A 24,729-nucleotide genomic window follows, 5' to 3' on the forward strand; every position below is an offset into this window, starting at 1 on the left:
AGGAATCCTGTTCACAGCATTCCAAATCTGGCTGTGATAACCAGGAGATCTGTTTATCTTAGCTGCCCGCGCCCCACCCCCCTCGCACCTGTATAGACTCGCGGGAACCCGCAATTAAACTCGCCAGCCCCCAGTCATTGCTGCACATGCACCTCCCCGCCCCACTCGCAGCGTGTCTGCCACCAATATGTCTTTCTTTGGTGTGACAAACCTCACGGAGACATATGAAAAGCCGTGCTGGTGGGCATGGTTGTAATCACTGTTAACAAACAAGGTTCTGATTGCCAATATTACCATCTGTTCCATCGGGTTCCACATATTCCCCGGTATGTGGGCTCTGTTAAGCAGATTTTCCGTGCTGCCCAAGGTCACCCTTGATTCATGTAACCAGCCTTTGCAGATGGGTTAAATGTGAGCCTCCCAACAGCAGCAAGAATCAACATCCAAGAGGTACCAAATTACGTCCTCCAATGACAGAGCCCAAATAAACAGTCCACAGAGTCGGCAAAGACGAATATCCACATCCCTTGATACCTGAAAGGAGCAGATCCCAAAGAGACTGTGTCAAGTGCAAGATCCGTCTATTACACTTCCTATAAAAATGACTTCACTGTATAATCAGAGAAGCCCAGGGGTGAGGAGGAAATAACCTGCTTTCAAGAGCAGCTGTTTAAGTGATACAAGCGGAGATCCCCATACTATTGAGTCCTCTCCCTTCTTGCGAACTTAAAACTGAGCTGAGTACTTTTCCCTCTCTGTTCCTCAACACCTGCAAGAGGTTCTCATCACTCCCCTTGAGGTGATTCAAGTCATTTAAAATATATTGATCTTCTCAGCACTGGGGATATAAAAAGACTGGCAGCCTGCCTGAGAAGTAGGTACCAGGCAGACACGGAGGAAGGGTGATGAATAAGGAGGGGCAGTAATGTGGATAACTTCACCCAGGAAGGGGCAAGTGAGCTGGTTTTGCAGGGTGAGCTAGTGGTCCTCAGGCAGAGGTGTGGGAGAAATAGGGCAGGGCGTTTGGGGCAAAGCGAGCACGAGTGCAAAGGCACACAGACATGAAACAGCATAGTAAATACAGGGAGGCATAAAATAGATGCTATTTGTGCAACTGAATTTTTCCTTAGTATTCTTAGCCCCCCTGCTGTAAGTGCTTTTTCACTGTGGGGCTTGGGGACTTAATACAAAAACACTTTGTGGTGAATTCCTTTCCATAACATGCTCCATGAAATAATATTTTGAGATGGTTACTATTCTCTGACTGTGAACGTTTGTACCAAAATCTCATTTTTTAAAACAAAAAGAAACGTTTATGTTTAGCAAACGCATGCTCTAAGCTCATGTGAAAAAGAAGACCTAACCTAGTTTGGGGGTCAAGAAATGCTTCCTTGAGGAGGAGATGTTAGTGTTGAACTTTGAAAGATGAATGGGAATTATTGGGGGAAAAAATGTCCAGGCAGGGGGGGACCAGGTGTGAGGATACCCTGAGGTGACATGGAGCCTGGCAAGGTTGCCAGGAAGGCCTGGCTGGGATGCAGCAACAGGGAGAGGTGGCAGGGAGCGTGGGGGTGGGGAAGGAGACAGGGTCAACTCATGCTTAACCTCAGAGGACACATGAGAAATCTGGGGCTTTATCCTGAGCAACGGGGAATGGTGGAAGCTTTAAGTAGAGGAGAAATATGATTATATTATTTAAAAAGTAACTTTACTTCACTCTGTTTTGACAGACTCCAGGTCCACCCAAATCTCTTCAAATGACTCAATTTCATTCCCTTTTATGGCTAAGAAAGAGAAAAACAAACACCTATATATTAACACATGTATGCAGAATTTAGGAAAATGGCACAAATGAACCTAGATCCAGGGCCGGAATAGAGATGCGGACATAGAGAATAGATGTGTGGACACGAGGTGGGGTAGGCAGGGTGGGATGCACTGGGAGATGAGGTTTGACATAAATACACTTGGCTGCAGGCTCAGTCAGTTGTGTCTGACTCTTTTGTGACCCCATAGACGGCAGCCCACCAGGCTCCCCCGTCCCTGGGATTCTCCAGGCAAGAACACTGGAGTGGGTTGCCATTTCCTTCTCCACTGCATGAAAGTGAAGAGTGAAAGTGAAGTTGCACAGTTGTGTCCGACTCTTTGCAACCCCATGGACTGCAGCTTACCAGGCTCCTCCGTCCATGGGATTTTCCAGGCAAGAGTACTGGAGTGGGGTGCCATTGCCTTCTCCAGTATATATACATAATATATGTATAAATATATGTGTGTGTGTGTATATATATATATTTTTTTTTTTTAATCACTTAATTGTAAGATGGAGAAAAGTTTGGAGTGGATGAGGGGGAAAGTGTGTTAGGAGAGAACTTACATCAACCCATAAGAAAGGATATTGGATTGGATTCAGAGGGAGAGATGGAGATGGAGGAAAGGGAGGGATTTGAGAAATACAGAGGAGGGAAATAGTCAGGACTTGATAATAAATTGACAGACATGACCTGTCAAACTTCACTTCTATTTACATATATAAACATGTTTTTATACATCTCCATATTTGGTTTTTAGTTTGGTTAAACTTTCAATTTACATTTTAAACTCTTATTTGATTCAAGTCCAACCAGATGGAGACTAATGATAGTAAATATCAGAAAATAGGTTCAGATTGTTGCAATGACATATGACCCGGTAATTCTGTATTTTGTAACAAAGCAGTTTGACTTATATCCTGTCCATTTGAATAATGCTGTTCCACCTAGGAAACTACAAATGTGTTTTAGAACAGGATAGGATTTGGCTTGTGTATATGTTAGACACAGGGGAAATAAGACATAGTGTCTTGGGTTTAAAAGACACAAAATTAATGCAATTCTTTTTTTTTTAAGTACAAATTCTGCACTCCGTTTCTATAACTGAAATTATTTTTTTTAAGTAAGACTAATAGCTTGATTTTCCATATCAAAATTTAATCTCATTTATGCATTTTGCACTTAGAGCTGCACATAGCAAATTATGGGCAAATATATATACATTATGTTACATTGCTCTCCCAGCTGTGCATGTATGATTTGGTGCTGGCAGTTATGTTCAATTTAGTAAAAAGCTATATTCCACTGTGTCTAGAATCTTTGAGCTTTTTAAACAGCTAGTACATAAAAATGTACTTCCCTTTACTGCCTCCATAAAGAGCAAAGAAAGAGCAGGAGGTAGAGTATAAATGAACCAGGGCCAGACATGCTTTTGTACAGGAGAAAGAGAGAAGCAAAATCCAAGCAGAAAGACTGAGAGCAGAGGCATGCCTGATGAAAATCCCTGTGTCTCCATGACCCAGGAGGTTTTTTTGTTTTGTTTTGTTTTTTAAACATAAACTAGAGAAACTAAAATGATGGAGTATGATCCTATGTGCTTACTTAAATTTTCTGTAAACTCCCTGATACACACAAAGACAAAACCTTTGAGAATTTACTGAAATGCATTTACCTAAAATACTTCTGGCTTCTCTCCTGGATGCCATTGTGTGCTCTTTCTTTACACTCCAAGATGTGTTAAAAAGTGCACATCTAAAACCACTAAGTACATTTTAACCAAGGTGTGTTTATAATGATTAAGAATCACAAAGTATTTGGTTTAAGCAATGGATTACATTAAGTGCATGAAAAACAAGTGAAAGGAAACAAAATATTTTGAGGTTTAAGCATTGGAAGAACTGATGCTGAAGCTGAAGCTCCAATACTTTGGCCACCTGATACAAAGAATTGACTCATTGGAAAAGACCCCGATGCTGGGAAAGATTCAGGGCAAGAGGAGAAGGGGATGACAGAGGATGAGATGGTTGGATGGCATCACTGACTCAATCAACATGAGTTTCAGCAAGCTCCCGGAGTTGGTGATGAACAGGGAAGCTTAGTGTGCTGCAGTCCACAGGGTCACAAAACGTCGGACACAATTTAGCAACTGAACAACCAGAAGCATATACTAATTAGAAGATATGCATAATTTTAAATTACTGTTGGTAGTTTTTATGTCGATTTTTACTATAAGTTGAATATGAGAAGTTCCACCAAATTTCCTCAAATTTTCCCTTCTTCATAAAATCAAATGACCACCATTGTCAATAATAGGAGAGAGATCTAATGTGAAATAATCTTAAGAGTGTTTATTTTATACTCGAGGAAAGGAAATTAAATGCTGTCCTTCAGTCTGTCATAGTGAGATGCAGGGCCTTCCTCTCAATGTTTTTCTTGGGCTTCCTCCCAAATTTTGGTCACCTGTCATCAAACCAAATTTTAAAGGATGGTTTCCCAGGGAAAGACTGGGAGATGATACAGAGGGTTAAACAGACACTGGAGGAGGAGAAACATGGAACTGAGTGCTTGCTTTGCTTTGGTGACAATCAATATGGTGTGCTTTCTGGATGGATTTATATAAACCAAGGGTGGGAGCTGCCTTCAAGGTCAACACCAAGGAACCCTTCATTCTCCAGAATGATGTCATTCCATTCCTGCCCAATGGCTGCAGTTGAGTCTCCTTCAGGGCTGCTGCTGCTGCTAAGTCGCTTCAGTCGTGTCTGACTCTGTGCGACCCCAGAGACAGCAGCCCACCAGGCTCCCCTGTCCCTGGGATTCTCCAGGCAAGAACACTGGAGTGGGTTGCCATTTCCTTCTCCAGTGCCTGAAAGTGAAAAGTGAAAGTCAAGTTGCTCAGTCGTGTCGACTCTTAGCGACCCCATGGACTGCAGCCCACCAGGCTCCTCCACCCATGGTGTTTTCCAGGCAAGAGTACTGGAGTGGGGTGCCATTGCCTTCTCCACCTTCAGAGCTAGTTTGTGGCTAATCACAGCTTCCTCTCACCTAGAGCTACCAGTCTCCTTATTGAGGTCATATGTGTATTCTGCTCTCTGATGAATAACTGTGATGACTTCTGTTTTGACACATCAATTCTCCTTCACCATCAGCAAATTTAGGTGACAAAGCCAAATTAAATTAAACTCATCGGAATGCAGGGTGATGAGCTAAACTATATAGCCTCAGTTTTTTTTTTTTCAATTTTGTTTATAAATATGATCCTACACTTTTTAAGTGTCAAATATAACCTGAAAGAGATGTTAGTATTATTGGAGTCTTAAGTGTACTTTTATTGTCTTGATTACTTCTATTCCCATGATGATTTAAACAGATTTTTAATACAATTTGGGGTCTTCCTTTAAAACCAGGATGCTTTATATATCTTATTGCTTGAAACATCATAATTGAAACAACTCCAAACATTAAAGAACCTTTGAGCTTAAGATTGATCTTTCACTCGTTAAAATTATGTCTTTTTAATTTATACTCTTTTATGAGCTTTTTGAGTGATTACAAAGCAAGGACTATAGAAAGTATAGTGCTTTTATAAGAAGGTGTAGGATTTCTAATTGTGAGAAAATGTTAATAATATATTAATGGATGATGGTAGTCTTTTTATACTAGAAATAGGAAATTTAACAACTGGATATGCCTACATTACTAAAATTATTTTTTGTCAATATCATGACTTTGATCTTGATGTTTAATTTATAAAAGCAACATTCACCATCAAAATGATTTGCTGCCTTCAAATGTGTTAACGTCTACCTACAGTTAACAGCTTCATTTAAAAAGAAGACAAACTGAAGAATCTGATCTTAAATTTCCATGTTCACTCATTCCTCCTATTTAAGCTTTGTTTTCTTACTGGTTAGAAATATTTTAATAGAATTCAGTAACTATTGAATTGGAATTTCTGGATCTTATAAGTATTACCGAGTTAAAAAATAAACAGCTTTTGTAGAGTTTCTAAGGAGCAATCATGCATTTTTCTATAACCCAAAGCTGCAGATGTAGGGAAAGGATTATTTAAATTCATTCATAACTTGACATTACCCCTCCCCCAGACTCCATTTAAATCCCCAGCGCTTCAATGCCAGGTTCATTGCCCGGGTAAATTAATTTCTTTCTAAAATTGTCTTTATGCACTCGTTTGTTTTATAAGCTTAGCTGTACGCTCCAAAGATCAGTTCTTGAAGTGGGGTGAAGAGCATTCATTTCTCCTTCATTGACCCAGAGCTGCTGCGGAAGGCGATGGTATAGATGCGTTAATCAACACCCTGTCCAGCAAACGAGACGGAGCCATCGCCAACGCAGCCACAGTGCTGACGAACATGGCCATGCAGGAGCCCCTGCGCCTGGGCATCCAGAGCCATGACGTCATGCACGCCCTGCTCAGCCCGCTGCACTCGGCCAACACCATCGTGCAGAGCAAAGCCGCCCTCGCCGTTGCTGCAACCGCGTGTGACGTGGAGGCCCGCACAGAGGTGAGCGTTTGCATCACTTTCCTTCTCTCTTCTGGTCGGCTCCTACCCCTGCATTCATTTGAAACATTATCAAGTGCTTTACCGCACCCATCGTTTAAGTCCCTCGAGATGCAAGATGTTGGGAAACAAACTGACCTCATCCAGCCAAGAAAGTGAGTGAGTGAGCACTCACATAAATGGAGTATGGTCTATAAAAATATTGAATAGCTATGTTGTACACCTGAAACTAATAGAATAAACCAACTATGTGTAATGCATGTAGTATGTAAAGCAATTATACTTCAGTTTTTAAGAAAGGAATAGGTACATTGTCATCCCCATTTTACAGAGGAGGAAAATGGGGCTAAAGAGAATTAATGTGTGTAAAGCAGAGCTGATTGGTCAGGAAGTCAAGATTGTGAGAAAACATCTTTCTCAGCCCAGAGCCCCTGCCCTCACACAGTGCTCAGACAACTGACAAATCTTCTCTGTCTCTTAGATGTTTTTCCTACCCCCCTTCTTTGTTCCTATAGACTCAACTCATTTGTATTCATCTCAGATGGTAAAAAATTTGCCTGCAATCCAGGAGACCCGGGTTTGATCCCAGGGTCAGGAAGATCCCTCAGAGAAGGGAATGGCTACCCAGTCCAGTATTCTTTCCTGTAGAATTCCATGGACGGAGAAGCCTGGTGGGCTACAGTCCATGGGGTCACAAAGAGTCAGACATGACGGAATGACTTGGCACTGGCACATATTTCTTTGGCTGCCCTGGGTCTTAGTTGCAGCATGTGAACTCTTAGATAAAGCATGTGAGATCTAGTTCCTTGACCAGGGATTGAACCCATGCCCCCTGCATTGACAGAGTAAAGTCTTGGCCACTGGACCAACAGGGAAGTCCCCAAACTGACCTTTCAATATATGAGCCTCATCACATCACTGCAAGTCCCCGGTGGTATGCCACTCCCCCATGGGAACAGTTATGTAAAGGCTTGAGATGATCCACCTGTGCTGCCTAAGCCTGAACTCACCTCCCAGGTGTAACTCTACACTCTTAGAAATACCATACGATTTGTAATTGTCAGCATGCTCAGTTCTCTTATTTATACCTCCTTGATATCTCTGCTGAGAAAGCTAGTCTCACGTTTGTCCACCCGATAAACGCCTGTTTTTCCTTCAACATCCAGCTCAGCCATTCCGTCCTCCATGAGGCCTGCCTTCAGTCCTCAAACAGGGACTCAAACATCCTGCTCTGTGATCCCGCCACTCCCTGTGCATGCCTTCTTGAACTCAGTTTTTCATTAGCTTTTGTATGTAAGACCATAAACTCCCTGAGGCTTTAGGGAAGGGAACTGAAGTTTCCTTTCCCTGTGTTCTTGTCATTGATATATATCTGGCACACAGTATAGGCTTAATAAGCAGTGTTAAATGAATGAGTGGATGAATAAATGCATGGAGGAATGAGTGGAGAAATTCATAAATGTTTGAGTTAGATATTTGCCAAAAGAGCACATGGAGTCAGATTGCTATCTTGTATTATACTCAGAAATAAAGATGTTCAGAAGTTTGGCTTACTAAGCATAAGATGTTTCAAGTAAACTTTTCAAAGCTGCCCAAGTTACTTGTGCTAATGTATAATCTCCATCAGGGCCCCTGTGTTTGAGAAGAACATGATTGGAAGTGGATCATGTCTCATAAGGGCTCCTGCTTTCAAATACTACACAGAGACATCTGTAGAATATTCCTTTGTCCTCCAGGCTTAGATAGCACAGTATTACATTTCAGACAGGGAGACAAGCACTCTGTCAAATCTTTTCTTCTCCCCCCGATTTGAATAATTTTATACATGAGTGATTTCTTTTAATAGTGTAATTAGTGTAGTTCTCTCCAATTCTCTACTTGTTCTTTTTCTTTTTCACTCCTTGAAGAAATATGAATGATAAAATGGATCTTCCTCTGGAGAACTGCTTCAGCGCTGCCTTGGCCACACGGCTGAGTTGGTCACAGTGTCTGGTGACATGGGTGCCACTTCCCTGCATTGGTTACTCCTGCCCAGCTTTGGAGACCACGTCTGTTTTCTACTGCTGCCATAACAAATGACCACAACTCAGTGGCTTAACGCAATTGTTTTTGTTGGTCATTCGCTAAGTCGTGTCTGACTCTTTGCGACCCTGTGGACTGCAGCATGCCAGTATCTCCCGGAGTTTGCTCGAATTCATGTCCATTGAGTCAGTGATGCTATCTAACCATGATGCTATCTAACCATCTCATCCTCTGCTGTCTTCTTCTCCTTTTGCCTTCAATCTTTCCCAGCATCAGGGTCTTTTCCAATGAGTCGGCTGTTCCTATCAGGCGGCCAGTTATGATTCTGTTATCTCACAGTTGGGAGGTCAGAAGTCTGAAAATGGGTCTTATGGGTTAATGTTAGGATATTAACAGAGCTGTGATCCTTCTGGAGACTTGATGGGACTGTTTCCTGACCCTTTCTAGCTTTGACCATCCACCTGCATTTCTTGGCTGTGGCCCCTTCCTCTGTCTTCCAAGCAGATTACTGCAATATCTGTTTCTACAAATTTCCTTTGCCTACTCCTCACACTCTTATCTCCCTCTTCTTATAAAAACCCTTGTAATTAAATTGGATCCACTTGATAATCCAGGACAATCTTCCCATCTTCAAATCCCTAACTTAACCACATCTGCCGGAACCCTCCAGGGTACAAGGGCATCTCTGGGAGCCCATGGTTCTGTCCCCCACAGGGCCAAATGCACCAGCAGTGGTGAGGAGCAGAGCGAATGAACATGGACACTGCACTTTAGGGGAAGGAGGCCAGGTTCTTTGCCCCATATCTGCCCTGTGTAAAATCACAGTGACCTCCCTCAGGGTGGGGGGGACACATGTATACCTGTGGCCGATTCATGTTGTTGATTGGCGAAAGCCATCACAGTATCATAATTATTCTCCAAATAAAATAAATTATTTTTTAATACTTATTCTTTATTTATTTAGTTGGCTTTGGAGTTCCCTGGTGGCTCAGACAGTAAAGCGTCTGCCTATGATGTGGGAGACCCAGGTTCGGTCCCTGGGCCAGGAAGATCCTCTGGAGAAGGAAATGGCACCCCACTCCAGTACCCTTGCCTGGAAAATCCCATGGACGGAGGAGAGTAGTAGGCTACAGTCCACAGGGTCGCAAAGGGTCGGACACGACCAAGCGACTTCACTTTCATTTTAGTTGCAGCATGTGGGATCTAGTTCCCTGACCAGGGACCAAACCCAGGGCCCCTGCCTTGGGAGCACAAAATCTTAGCCACTGGACCACCAGGAAAGTCCCTCCCTCAATTACTTTACTGTGGCCTCTTGTTGATTTTGAACAGAAAACTGGGCTCTTAAGGTTTTTGCAATCAATTATTTCCCCTTGAATTTAATAAGTCTAAATGTGGACACATCCTAAAATGTTTTTACATACTCAACACGCTTTTAACAATCAAATAATGAGGTTTTTTAAAGCCGAAATGTGTATGTTCTCTACTCTTAATGTGTAAAATTCTGGTCTCTACTTCTAGCTGAGAAATGCAGGTGGGCTAGAGCCACTGGTAGAGCTCCTGCGTTCCAAGAATGAGGAGGTCCGGAGGGACGCCAGCTGGGCCGTGATGGTCTGTGCCGGGGACGAGCCCATGGCCGTGGAGCTGTGCAGGCTCGGGTGGGTGGCACGGCCTGGGGGGTCTGCCTCAGATCAAGGACATACACTTTCTTCAGGCCAGAGGAAGGTCCAACAGAGTTTCCATGCCCATGCCTAGGCTGCTGGGCATCATTCAGATGCTCTGTGGGTCACAGTCCCTCTGAAGGGACCGCCTGCAGAAGCGGGGTCCTAGACCTCCCTTACCACCTCCGCAAAATCATCTTCAATGTCTCCTTTTCCACCTTTTCATCTCAGTAAATGCTCCTCTTTCACTCTCCCCTGGTTTGCTCTCTCAACTTTCAAGACTGAATTTAAACAGTCAAGCCATGACTGTCATCTGTGTTTTTCTGTCCCCCCCAAACTTCTCCACTACAATTATGCCTTTAAGCAGCTTCACCGCATTGGTTCTCCTGACCAACAGCCTATGAGTCACTTGCCTTTAGCATCACAGTCAATAGGGTTTTAAACTTCCACAGACAAGTTTACATTATTTCTAACCCATTTTAATTCTTTGCATATATCACCTGTTTAGCTGAAAAAAATTGGAGTCCAATACTAATTTTTGCTTTAAATGAACAATGTTTTTCTTCTGAACATGTCTTTTCCAACTGTTTGAATGTAAGTTACTACATGGCATATATGTTCTCAAAAAGGGCAGATTTGTCTTTATAATTGTGTCAGGATTAGTTTATCTAAATGGGTGGGATGGTTTTAACCTTTCCATCTCAGTTTTTCAATTCAGGATCTTAGTGTGAGGTACATAAATGGGAACTTAATGTTAGATTGCTTCTATAAGGCAAATAATGTCATTTTTGCTTTTATTGACAGGGCTTTAGAAATCCTTGAAGAAATTAATGTATCAGTAAGTCGAAAAAATAAATTCAGTGAGGCAGCTTATAACAAACTGCTCAACAACTACCTGTCTCTGAAATACAGCCAGACTGGCTATTTGTCATCGAGTAACATAATCAGTGATGGATTCTATGATTATGGTCGGGTAAGTGGCAGCACTAATTTGTATTTCAGTATATAGTGATCAGTTCTTTCATCATGATGCCATTACATTGCAATTTTATAACCACCTGACATAATTTTTATTTTTATAGACAGAAACTTGGGAATCAGAACTTCATCCTTAAACTTTGTCTGGCTATAAGATTTTGCATTTGTGTTCAGTTTTAACCAGATTTTAATTACTTGTACTTAGTTTGTTAATACTAGTCTCAAGTTTCAGAGAAAATAAAAAAGAATCAGCTTCTTTTATATTGCTTCTAGGGCTTCGTGTTAATTATAATGTTAACAATAGAAATACAAGTCTTCATTTTTTAAATTATAATCTCATTGAAATAAGCCATATTGGAATATTGAATTATAACATGTAATGCAGAATAATATTATTTTTTACTTAGCTGCATTTATGATTATGATTTCAGTTCAGTGTTAATGTTGAAAGAGATGGGAAGCTAAACATTAGAATCTTGTAGACTTCTGGAAACCAAAAGCAGTAAGGAAAATGGAGAAATTTTTAAAAACCTACAAATCCCATTTTAGGCAGAAGTAGGAAACAAGTATGACCTGCAGACTTCAAACATTTTAAAGTCCCTGGGATCAAGCAGAAGCTATATGGAAGGAAGAATGAGAAAGGGGAAAAAGCACAGAGACGGACAGGAGTGGTTGCCGATCTCAGAGAGCACCATCCAGACTCCGTGCTTTCTGAGCGGATGGACAACTCAGACATTCAAAAGCTGTGTGCTTGGTTTGCCAGGGGCTGGGTGGACAGGCCCTGGGGAACTGGGGTGAGCAGGGCTGGTAGCAGCAACTTTCTTGGATCAATTTGGCTCAAAGAAGCAGAGGACACACGGTCGTAAAAGAATCACAGCTAATTAAGCCATATTTGCAGGAAATGCTATATCATGGTAACAGAATTAGAGACACTTTGAGTAATCAGAACAGCTAGCCTAACGCTTTATCTCTTCCTTCTGCTTTTCCCGGCTCTGCCACCGCCATACCCTTCAGAACACACACAAACCACCAAGAAAGTACTGCTCTCATTCAATGATGAGTAATTTTAAAGGAACAGGTGCCACATTATTAGTACAAAGATGCTTTAAGAAAAATGAGGGAAAGAGCAGAAAAACCACCAAAGAGCACTTGTTGGAAAAATGTTGCCATGGAACAGGTAAAAAACTGTGGCAAATATATGTGTTCATGAGTTTAAAAAAAACAAAAACCAAAACTTAATGAGACAATTTCTTTATGAAGGAGAACTCTCTGATTCAGCAGTTCCCACCCTTTTTGGTATCCGGGACCAATTTCTCAGAAGACGATTTTTCCACAGACCAGGGATAGGGGAGGATGGTTTGGGGATGATTCAAGTGCATGACATTTATTGTGCACATTATTTCTAGTCTAATCACCACTGATCTGACAGGGGATACTGGTCTACAGCCCAGGAGGCTGGGGACCCCTGCTCTGATTAATTCTAAATTGTTTCTGATATTTTAGTCTTTAAATATGTCAGTGAACAAATGAGACAAAGGTCTTTTCTCCCATGGTACCAGTGAGAGGAAACAGATGATAAATGGTAAATCTCACAAATTGTATCACATGATCGAAATGAGAACCACCATAGTGGCTAGGGAGGAGAGCAAAGGAGTAAGGGGCTCTCTTGTGCTGAGGATCCCGGGGGTGACAGTCATAATCTGGCATTGGGGTCAGACAGCCCCACTGTCAGATGTTTGGTCGGTAACACCCGAGCAAAAATTAGAAGGAGGTGAGGGACTTAGCCGTGGAGAAGGAGTTTTATAGGTGGAGGTGCAGAAAGCATGAGGAGTAAACACAGTTGGCACATTTAAGGAAACAGCAAAGTCAGTGTAGCTAGAGCTGGGTCAACCAGGGGTGGAATAATAGACAAAGTCACAGAGGTAGGAGCTCATGATGGGCTTGTAGATCATTGCAAAGATGTGGGCCTTTACTCTGAATGAAATGGGTAAATACGGCAGAGTTGGGAACAGAAGAATGACATGCTCTGTCTTACTTTAAAAGAATCATGACTAAGAGAGGTATCTATTACTTGATTAGAAAAGGACCTCACAAGGTGATCTGGTCTAAACCTTTTCACCAGGCTGATACAATTGCTAGTATAGGGCTTCATCTAGCTTGCTTTTAGTCATCCTCACAACATTTTGGGTGATCTGTTGAATAATTAGTTACTGTTACAGACAATAAACTTTCCTTATATATGTGGATGGATTTTCAAACTCAAATACTTCCACGAGCCAGTCTGATCATTATGGTGTGAAACAGCTGAGTATCAAGCTACAGAGACTTGTAGGGCTGGGGTGAGGAGCGGAGGGTACAGGAGAGTATATCTTGCCCAAAGGCAAGACATCCACAAGCTTCAGATTCCTATTTCTACGTGTGTGTGTGTGTGTGTGTGTGTGTGTGAGAAATTAGATACTTGAAATAATTGAGAACCTATTATATCAGTATACTTTTAAAAAATATAACCCATGCAGATATTACTGTTCAATTCTTAAACTACCTGCAGATAAATCCTGGCACCAAACTTCTGCCTTTGAAGGATCTCTGCTTACAAGAACCAAGTGACCAACGTGCTATACTCTTAATTAACAGTAGATCTTCTGATGTGTGAGTCTTTGTGGGGAGCAGGGATATGGGGAAGCAAAATTTTTGTCTATCATCATGTGAATACATAAAGGTGCCCAGTATGGTATCTTTTATTCCTTCCGGTGTCTAGCACCACCATGAAAGTAAATACTGGTCTGTAAATTCATAGCCTAACATAGTAAAGACCACGGGATAGTCACCACCATAGTTTTTCCTTTGACTCCACAATACCACTCAATTCCACATGTATTTCTGCAGTCAGGGATTCTTACCCTTCTGGCAACATCAAGTAACTGAAGAAAGTATAAACAGAGAGGAGCAAACCAAGATGAATTATGTTTACAAATCTCCAGAACTAGATGCAAGAATACCACTGATGCCCAATTTTTCTAATAAAATAAAAAACAGTAGAAGCTATACACTTCATGTGACACATCTTAAAACCTATTTCCAGTCCTAGGTCATGAAAAGCTTTATCGTATTCATTTTATCTTTTCTTCACCTCTCCTTTATGCTATTAAAATAATGTGTCGCTGTTAAAAGTCAGCTCCAAATACGAGTTTTCAGAAAAAAATCTATTTTGTAGGACAAAGTTAATGTTGACAAATTATTTTACTTTGTATGTAATTTCAAATACGTAAAATTTTAGTTCTCCACCTCCATCTACGGAAGATAAGTCATCAGACGTTGGTTATGGACGAAGTATTTCTTCTTCATCTTCTTTAAGAAGAGCAAGTAAAGAAAAGACCAAGTAAGAAAATGATGTTTTGTCTACACTCAAATAATTCTCTCCCTTAATTTGGGAGTAAAAAGGAAATTTAGATTTTAGGTTTTGGCAGCTTAATTTTTATTCTTCTCACAGTCACACAGTTTCAGGATGAAAACCAGGAAAATTGGCTTGATGTTCTGTCTGCTGTGAACCTAGAGTAAGATCTTGAGCCCATGACTCATGGTCTATGATCAGGCTTCACATCCTTATCTGTAGATGGAATAATGCCTGGTGCCCTATTTCTTCTCGTTGATTGAAATCAAAACATAAAATGGGAGTGAAAATGCCTTATAACCTATAAAATGTCTTGCAAATGTAGCATATTGTTCTTTTCATATGACTGACATTGGTTATGGTTTTTTCAAATGACAAAAGAAAATAGTTTTCATTTTAGTGCTGGATTTGGATCCCCCACTGAAGAGAAATCAGAACCAACTTCAGGACGCAATACAGCTGTTAGCAAAAGCACCACTAAAGAGAAAGGATCAAGGTAGGAAACACCTTCCTGTAATCTTCTAACTGTAATCCCATCAAGCTTTAATTACAGACAGAGTTGGAGAAACGGAAGGGTGGCTTTCAACTAGGAAGCTCTTCTCATGGGATAAGATACAGAACTAAGCAGGACTCACAGAGTGTAATTAAAATTACCTTTATTTGTGTCTCTTGTTGTCTCTTTAAAACTTACCCAGAGGGAGTTTCTTCTCCTGCCTCTGGGTGAGAACTCAGGGCACTCTGACCACTGTAGTGGTCTACAGTGACCTACAGTCACTTTAATTCACAAATGACAATGCAAATAGCAGTCTCCAGTCAGCCCTTTAAAAGTCTAGCCATGTGTAGGCATCAACCTAAAATGAACATTTCCGCCCTCCCCTGGTGGCTGCCTATGCAGGCGATGAGCTGCAATGACTGGAGTGTGAGCCTTTCTTTACCCCTGCCTCTTACTTCCATGTCCCCTTCCCATCTTCCTCATGGAAACCTGTGACCCTTCAAGAAGCAATGAGAAGAAGGAAAGGAAACAGGACCACATTCGTGACTTGGTTGGAACCATTATAATATGGTTCCATGTATTTTTAAATACTGTCTATGAACAAAGCTAGTGGAGGTGATGGAAATCCAGCTGAGCTATTTCACATCCTAAAAGATGATGCTGTGAAAGTGCTGCACTCAATAATATGCCAGCAAATTTGGAAAACTCCGCAGTGGCCACAGGGCTGGAAAAGATCAGTCTTCATTCCAATCCCAAAGAAAGGCAATGCCAAAGAATGCTCAAGATCAGATCAGATCAGATCAGTCACTCAGTCATGTCCGACTCTTTGTGACCCCATGAATTGCAGCACGCCAGGCCTCCCTGTCCATCACCAACTCCCGGAGTTCACTCAGACTCACATCCATCAAGTCAGTGATGCCATCCAGCCATCTCATCCTCTGTCGTCCCCTTCTCCTCTTGCCCCCAATCCCTCCCAGCATCAGAGTTTTTTCCAATGAGTCAACTCTTTGCATGAGGTGGCCAAAGTACTGGAGTTTCAGCTTTAGCATCATTCCTTCCAAAGAAATCCCAGGGCTGATCTCCTTCAGAATGGACTTGTTGGATCTCCTTGCAGTCCAAGGGACTCTCAAGAGTCATCTCCAACACCACAGTTCAAAAGCATCAATTCTTTGGTGCTCAGCCTTCTTCACAGTCCAACTTTCACATCTATACATGACCACTGGAAAAACCATAGCCCTGACTAGACGAAGCTTTGTTGGCAAAGTAATGTCTCTGCTTTTGAATATGCTATCTAGGTTGGTCATAACTTTCCTTCCAAGGAGTAAGCATCTTTTAATTTCATGGCTGCAGTCACCATCTGTAGTGATTTTGGAGCCCAGAAAAATAAAGTCTGACACTGTTTCCACTGTTTCCCCATCTATTTGCCATGAAGTGATGGGACCAGATGCCATGATCTTCGTTTTCTGAATGTTGAGCTTTAAGCCAACTTTTTCACTCTCCTCTTTCACTTTCATCAAGAGGCTTTTGAGTTCCTCTTCACTTTCTGCCATAAGGATGGTGTCATCTGCATATCTGAGGTTATTGATATTTCTCCCAGCAATCTTGATTCCAGCTTGTGTTTCTTCCAGTCCAGCATTTCTCATGATGTACTCTGCATAGAAGTTAAATAAGCAGGGTGACAATATACAGCCTTGACGAACTCCTTTTCCTATTTGGAACCAGTCTGTTGTTCCATGTCCAGTTCTAACTCTTGCTTCCTGACCTTCATACAAATTTCTCAAGAGGCAGATCAGGTGGTCTGGTATTCCCATCTCTTTCAGAATTTTCCACAGTTTATTGTGATCCACACAGTCAAAGGCTTTGGCATAGTCAATAAAGCAGAACTTTTCCGGAACTCTCTTGCTTTTTCCATGATCCAGTGGATGTTGGCAATTTGATCTCTGGTTCCTCTGCCTTTTCTAAAACCAGCTTGAACATCAGGAAGTTCACGGCTCACACATTGCTGAAGCCTGGCTTGGGGAATTTTGAGCATTACTTTACTAGCATGTGAGATGAGTGCAATTGTGTGGTAGTTTGAGCATTCTTTGGTATTGTCTTTCTTTGGGATTGGAATGAAAACTGACCTTTTCCAGTCCTGTGGCCACTGCTGAGTTTTCCAAATGTGCTGGCATATTGATGGAGCACTTTCACAGCATCATCTTTCAGGATTTGGAATAGCTCAACTGGAATTCCATCACCTCCACTGGCTTTGTTCGTAGTGATGCTTTCTAAGGCCCACTTGACTTCACATTCCAGGATGTCTGGCTCTAGGTGAGTGATCACACCATCGTGATTATCTGGGTCGTGAAGATCTTTTTTGTACAGTTCTTCTGTGTATTCTTGCCACCTCTTCTTAATATCTTCTGCTTCTGTTAGGTCCATACCATTTCTGTCCTTTATCGAGCCCATCTTTGCATGAAATGTTCCTTTGGTATCTCTGATTTTCTTGACGAGATCCCTAGTCTTTCCCATTCTGTTGTTTTCCTCTATTTCTTTGCATTGATCGCCGAAGAAGGCTTTCTTATCTTTCATTGGAACTCTGCATTCAGATGTTTATATCTTTCCTTTTCTCCTTTGCTTTTCGCTTCTCTTCTTTTCACAGCTATTTGTAAGGCCTCCCCAGACAGCCATTTTGTTTTTTTGCATTTCTTTTCCATGGGGATGGTCTTGATCCCTGTCTCCTGTACAATGTCATGAACCTCATTCCATAGTTCATCAGGCACTCTATCTATCTCATCTAGGCCCTTAAATCTATTTCTCACTTCCACTGTATAATCATAAGGGATTTGATTTAGGTCATACCTGAATGGTCTAGTGGTTTTCCCTACTTTCTTCAATTTAAGTCTTAATTTGGCAATAAGGAGTTCATGGTCTGAGCCACAGTCAGCTCCTGGTCTTGTTTTTGCTAACTGTATAGAGCTTCTCCATCTTTGGCTGCAAAGAATATAATCAATCTGATTTTGGTGTTGACCATCTGGTGATGTCCATGTATAGAGTCTTCTCTTGTGTTGTTGGAAGAGGGTGTTTGTTATGACCAGTGCATTTTCTTGGCAAAACTCTATTAGTCTTTGCCCTACTTCATTCCGTATTCCAAGGCCAAATTTGCCTGTTACTCCAGGTGTTTCTTGACTTCCTACTTTTGCATTCCAGTCCCCTATAATGAAAAGGACGTCTTTTTTGGGTGTTAGTTCTAAAAGGTCTTGTAAGTCTTCATAGAACCGTTCAACTTCAGCTTCTTCAGCATTACTGGTTGGGGCATAGACTTGGATTACTGTGATATTGAATGGTTTGCCTTGGAAACGAACAGAGATCATTCTGTTGTTTTTGAGATTGCATCCAAGTACTGCATTTCGGACTCTTTTGTTGACCATGATGGCCACTCCATTTCTTCTGAGGGATTCCTGCCTGCAGTAGTAGATACAATGGTCATCTGAGTTAAATTCACCCATTCCAGTCCATTTTAGTTTGCTGATTCCTAGAATGTTGACATTCACTCTTGCCATCTCTTGTTTGACCACATCCAGTTTGCCTTGATTCATGGACCTGACATTCCAGGTTCCTATGCAATATTGCTCTTTACAGCATCGGACCTTGCTTCTATCACCAGTCACACAATTGCACTTATCTCACACACTAGTAAAGTAATGCTCAAAATTCTCTAGGCCAGGCTTCAACAGTGTATGAACTGTGAACTTCCAGATGTTCAAGCTGGATTTAGAAAAGGTAAAGGAACCAGAGATCAAATTGCCAACATCATCAAAAAAGCAAGAGAGTTCCAGAAAAATATATATTTCTGCTTTATTGACTATGTCAAAGCTTTTGACTGTGTGGATCACAACAAACTGTGGAAAATTCTTCAAGAGATGGGAAAAGATGGGACCACCTGACCTGCCTCCTGAGAAACCTATATGCAGGTCAGGAAGCAACAGTTAGAACTGGAAATGGAACAACAGACTGGTTCCAAATAGGGAAAGGAGTACAACAAGGCTGTATATTGTCACCCTGCTTATTTAACATATGCAGAGTACATCATGAGAAACGTTGGGCTGGATGGAGCACAAGCTAGAATCAAGATTGCCAGGAGAAATATCAATAACCTCAGATATGCAGATGACACCACCCTTATGGTAGAAAGCAAAGAACTAAAGAGCCTCTTGATGAAAGTAAAAGAGGAGAGTGAAAAAGTTGTCTTAAAACTCAACATTCAGAAAACTAAGATCATGGCATCTTGTTCCATCACTTCATGGCAAATAGATGGGGAAACAGTGACAGACTATTTTTTTGGGCTCCTAAATCACTGCAGATGGTGACTGCAGTCATGAAATTAAAAGACGCTTACTCCTTGGAAGGAAAGTTATGACCAACCTAGACAGCATATTAAAAAGCAGACGTTACTTTGTCAACAAAGGTCCATCTTCTAGTCAAAGCTATGGCTTTTCCAGTAGTCATGTATGGATATGAGAGTTGGACTATAAAGAAAGCTGAGCACTGAAGAATTGATGCTTTTAAACTGTGGTGTTCAAGAAGACTGAGAGGCCCTTGGACTGCAAGGAGATCCAACCAGTCCATCCTAAAGGAAATCAGTCCTGAATATTCATTGGAAGGACTGATGCTGAAGCTGAAACTCCAATACTTTGGCCGCCTGATGTGAAGAACTGATTTGTTTGAAAAGACCCTGACGCTGGGAAAGATTGAAGGCGGGAGGAGAAGGGGATGACAGAGGATGAGATGGTTGGATGGCATCACCAATTCAATGGACATAAATTTGAGTAAACTCTAGGAGTTGGGGAATGGACAGGGAGGCCTGGTGTGCTGCAGTCCATGGGGTTGCAAAGAGTTGGACACGACTGAGTGACTGAACTGACTGACTGACATGCTGACATATTTTTATGCATATTCTTTTTCATGTGAGCTCTTTCCTGGATTCTTCAGAAATCCACTCAGACCTCCTGCCCCACTCCATGACCCTTCAATTAGAGTTGGCTAAGCCCTTCAGAACCACTGGGGTGCTGGAGGCTATTTGATGCACACACAAACACATGAGCATCTACCTTCTAAACCGAGACTGTCCCCTAAGGTCTCCTAAGGAACTGTCTGCCTTCCTCCACAGACCTCAGAGCTTTGTGTTTTCAATTTCTGGCTTTGTTTTCTTCTGTCAGTCTCTGTGGCTCACTGCTCTGGTCTCTGCTTCTGATCTGCTCCTGCTGTCCCAGCCCTCATCGTTTTTGCCTGCCCATCACCTCCCCACCTCCTCCGTTTCCTTTCTCTCCTCTCTTGACTTCTCTTGCTTCTCCTCCACTGGAGTGAGCGCACCTTGAGGACAAGAACATGTTCTAACTCAAATAATTTCTCTTTCCATCCCCAGTATTAGTACAGTGCTTGGTTAGCATACCTAAGGGATTCATGTTTATTCAAGAGAATAGAAATCTGAAATTTTTAGGAAAAGGTCCACACTTAGAAACTGTGTCTCTTGAACACATAGGTTACCTTCTCTCTGGCCGAATTCACTCATCAGTAAAATGGAGGAAAAACCCCTGCAGTGTGTTGTTCCTCATAGTGTGTTGAGAAGATTAAATGAGTTAAGAAACATAATGTAAAGGGCTTAGAGCAGAGCCCAGCCCAGAGTAAACACTCAACAAATGTTAGTACTACTGGATGAACCAGTTGCAAGGAGCCCAAACCCACTCCAGCCTTGTAGGGATGAGAAGAACCCCCCTTCCAGCACATGAAAGAGGCTGGGAGTCAAGTCAATAACCATAGGGTCTGCTCAGCTCTCTCCCTCTCTTTCTCTCTCCACCTGCACAGTACCTTTTTACAAATTGCTTTGTTATCTACCTTGACTTTCTTTTGATTACCACCTCACTCATAACTGTAGCTTATATATGTGACTCTGATTTGCCATGGGACCAAACCTGGCCCCAGTTCCAAGACCGTCTTTTAATTCTAAAGCATAACAACGATCAGGTGCGGTCTGTATCTCTTATGTGTATTTGTGAGGGAGACCGTCTTAACATCACATGCTTGACAGGACATTGACTGCCTCTGAGGCAGGTGTCTCCCTATGGTCTCCCCAACTGCGGTCCTGGGGAAGAATCCACCTGGCTTATTTAAGTGATCAGTGTGTGTTCAGGCTCTTTACTCCTTCTTAGCCCTTGGTCCACAAGGGGATAGTCTGGTTATAATCTTATTGTTTATCTTTCATGATTTATTTTGTTGTTTATCTTTTTAGTTTCTCATCTTGTGACTGTTAAAACTTTGGACCCCTAGATATAGAGTAAAATATTTGAACTCTACTCATCTGAAAATGTCACAGAGAATATTATCACATTGACAAAAAGAGACTGAGCAATACTGGTGAAGAATCATGAAACACATAGACTCAAAAACTGGCTGAATTTTTGAAAGGGAGAGGAAAGAAGAGATGGGAGACAACTGTGTGTGAGGTGCCAGACAAGGAAAGTGAAAATCTGGATTTCCTTTTCCTGATGAATATTATCATATAAATTAAAATCATTGAGCAAGAGACTCTCATTTGGTGACCAGCCACCATCTTATTTCTGTTTTCAAAGGTTTTAATTGCACTCTGTTTTATAGCGCAACACTCCTAGGAGAGGTGATTAATTTATTTCTTGTTTATTCAGACACCCTCTTGATACTTACCTAGGTTTCACTGAAACCAACATGTCTAATGCCCTCCAAAGCTTTTCCTTGTAAAGATCATTCTCCTTACAATAAATATTTACTATACCTATTCATGAAAGGAATTATAAGTTCTATCTATACTATAGTTTTTATTCAGACTGGTTTTCATAAATATTTAATTTGATTGCACATGAGTTTATTATACATACTTAGAAACATGTTTTTCTGTCTCCAAATAGAAGGATATGAAATGCATATCCTTCCAGTCTGTTCATCTTTGGCAACTTTTAGATCTTTTTACAGCATATAAACTTTAACATTTCTGGTACTTAAATCATTTTGATTCCCATCACAGTGACTTCCTAAAACATTGTTGTTCTAAAATAATTTCCCTCAGAAAACTGGACAGCCACGTGCATAAGAATGAAACTGGACAACTATCTTATACCATAAACAGAAATTAACTCAGAATGTAAGACCTAAAGCCATAAAACACCTAGAAAAAGACTTAGATGATAAGCTATTTACTTCAGCCTTGGCAATAAATTTTTGGATCTAACTTAAAAAGCAAAAACAAAAAAAGCAAAAATAAACAACTGGGACTACACCAAACTAAAAAGTTTCTGGATAGCAAAAGAAACCATCAACAAAATGAAAAGGTAACCTACTAAATGGAAGAAAACATATGCAAATTGTATATCCAATAAAAGGTTAATATACAAAATATAAAAAGAATTCATAAAACTCAGTAACAAAAACAAATAAGTAAAACAGTTTGACTTTAAGAGAGCAGAGGATTTGAATAGACATTTTTTCCAAAAAGGAAATGCAGTTGGCCAATAGGCATGTGAAAAGATGCTCAATATCACTAATCATCAAGATATTGAATTAGAAAATATAAAACATTTTTAGTATTTGTTATGATTAGAGTTTTGTGTAATTCTCCAATAGCAGCTAATTGGATTATTTTTGTATTTTTTTCCCCTCCAAATTAAAGAGAAAACTCAAATGGTCTTGAGTTGATCTCCCTTGCACCCCATGCTTCAAGTAATACTTAAAGGTAATTCCCACCCCTAATTTACTGCTAGTGGAACAGAATACTCCACATCTATGAATACATAATTTAGGAGATCTACCTGTCTACACTAGCCTAGTTCCATTTGGGGACTTTCAAATATGTAATCATGGCTAAAATTTATTATAGCAAAAGATACAATGCAAGATCATCAGGAAAAAGGTACATATAAACAAAGGCTAAGAGAAGTCACACACACAGGCTTCCTAGTCCTTCCTCCCTCTCTACAAGCATAGCGTAGGATGCGATTTTCTCATATGACATAGCTCCACCCAAGAAAGCCTACCTGAGTCATGGAATCCAGACTTCATAAAGGTGCAAATTCCGATTACCTATAGGGAACACCTATTTGAGTGATGGGCTTCCCAGGTGGCTCAGTGGTAAAGAATCTGCCTGCCAAGCAGGAGCTGCAGGAGATGTGGGTTCTATCCCTGGGTTGGGAAGATCCCCTGGAGGAGGAAATGGCAACTGAATCCAGTATTCCCTGCTGGGATAACCCCATGGACAGAGGAGCCTGGCAGGCTATAGGACTTGCAACTATAGTTCAGACACAACTGAGCGACTGAACAGGCACACACAGATTTCTCTCAGAAGGAAACAGTACATTTTTCAAGCACTAAAGGAACCAACCATGTGTTCTCTGTCCTTCAGCAATAAAGAGGGAGAAATAAAGACATTTCCAGATGAAGGAAAACAATTTATTGCTAGCTGACCTACCCTTACAGATTGGCTAGCTAAAGGAAGTTCTACCAAAGGAAGAAAATGCTGAAAGAATCTGGAAGGATTAGGAAGAAAGAAGGAACTGAAACATGGATATATACAATAGACTATTTCCTCGTGAGTTTTATTTTTATACATTATATTTGATAATTGAAACAAAAATTTTAATATCTGATACTCAAGAAAATTATATTTAAAAGTGGATAAAGTAAAGAGACCTCCATGGATGTGACATTTCCGTATTTCCCTCAAAGTGATAAAATGTGGATACCACAGACTGTGATAAGTAATATATAATATGTCTGTTATAGTACTTATCATAACAACAACAAACCAATACAAAGAGCTACACTCACAAACAGTATAAATAAATCAAGATGCATAATTTTAAAATGTTCAAGTAACTCACAGGAAGGCAAGAAAAGAAAAACAAAGGAAAAGAACAAATCAAAAGGCAGATATTGGCAGAGTGTATTTAAAAGTTATGATTCAACTACATGCTGTTTTAAAAAACTCATTTCAAATTTATCCATCTAGATGGGTTGAAAATGAAAGGATGGAAGGAGATACCATGTAAACATTCATTTTTTAAGAAGCAGAAATGGCTTTTCAAAAATTTATTAAAGTAGACTGCAGAGTAAAGAAAAATTCTAGAGAGAAAGAGGGACATTATGAATAATAAAATTAATCCATGAAGGAGACATAATAATCTAATATATATGCACCAAACAACAGAGCCTCAAAATACATGAGGCAAAAACTGATAGAGCAGAAAGGAGAAATAGATAAATCCAGAATTGTAGTTGAGGACTGCAGCATGCCCCTCTGAGCAACTGATAGAACTACTTGACCTAAAATCACCAAGGAAATAAAGGATTTGAACAACAGCAAAATAAGTAAGACTTAATTGACATATTATGGAGAAGGACGGAGAAGGCAATGGCACCCCACTCCAGTACTCTTGCCTGGAAAATCCCATGGATGGAGGAGCCTGGTAGGCTGCAGTCCATGGGGTCGCTAAGAGTCAGACATGACTGAGTGACTTCACTTTCACTTTTCACTTTCATGCATTGGAGAAGGAAATGGCAGCCCACTCCAGTGTTCTTGCCTGGAGAATCCCAGGGACGGGGGAGCCTGGTGGGCTGCTGTCTCTGGGGTCGCACAGAGTCGGACACGACTGAAGTGACTTAGCAGTAGCAGCATGGAGAAGAAAATGGCAACCCACTCCAGTGTTCTTGCCTGGAGAATCCCAGGGACGGGGGAGCCTCATGGGCTGCCGTCTATGGGGTTGAACAGAGTCGGACACGACTGAAGCAACTTAGCAGCAGCAGCAGCCGCTTAGCAGCAGCATTGAACCTTTCATCACCAGCACATTTTTTCAGC

At 41.1% G+C, this 24,729-nt stretch overlaps 1 protein-coding gene across 1 annotated transcript in view; it reads left to right on the top strand.

Annotated features, from left to right (window-relative positions):
• Positions 1 to 24,729, top strand: part of ARMC3 (armadillo repeat containing 3) — an 88,684-nt gene that overhangs the window by 52,422 nt on the left and 11,533 nt on the right. Inside the window, exons 13-18 of the mRNA XM_055545368.1 lie at positions 6,082 to 6,331; positions 9,869 to 10,005; positions 10,813 to 10,981; positions 13,535 to 13,635; positions 14,264 to 14,365; positions 14,778 to 14,873. Coding sequence (XP_055401343.1) covers positions 6,082 to 6,331; positions 9,869 to 10,005; positions 10,813 to 10,981; positions 13,535 to 13,635; positions 14,264 to 14,365; positions 14,778 to 14,873 — 855 coding nt within the window. The remainder of the gene's footprint in view (positions 1 to 6,081; positions 6,332 to 9,868; positions 10,006 to 10,812; positions 10,982 to 13,534; positions 13,636 to 14,263; positions 14,366 to 14,777; positions 14,874 to 24,729) is intronic.

The sequence above is a fragment of the Bubalus kerabau genome, chromosome 13 (assembly GCF_029407905.1).
Source record: "Bubalus kerabau isolate K-KA32 ecotype Philippines breed swamp buffalo chromosome 13, PCC_UOA_SB_1v2, whole genome shotgun sequence".
NCBI classification, from domain to species: Eukaryota; Metazoa; Chordata; class Mammalia; order Artiodactyla; family Bovidae; genus Bubalus; species Bubalus kerabau.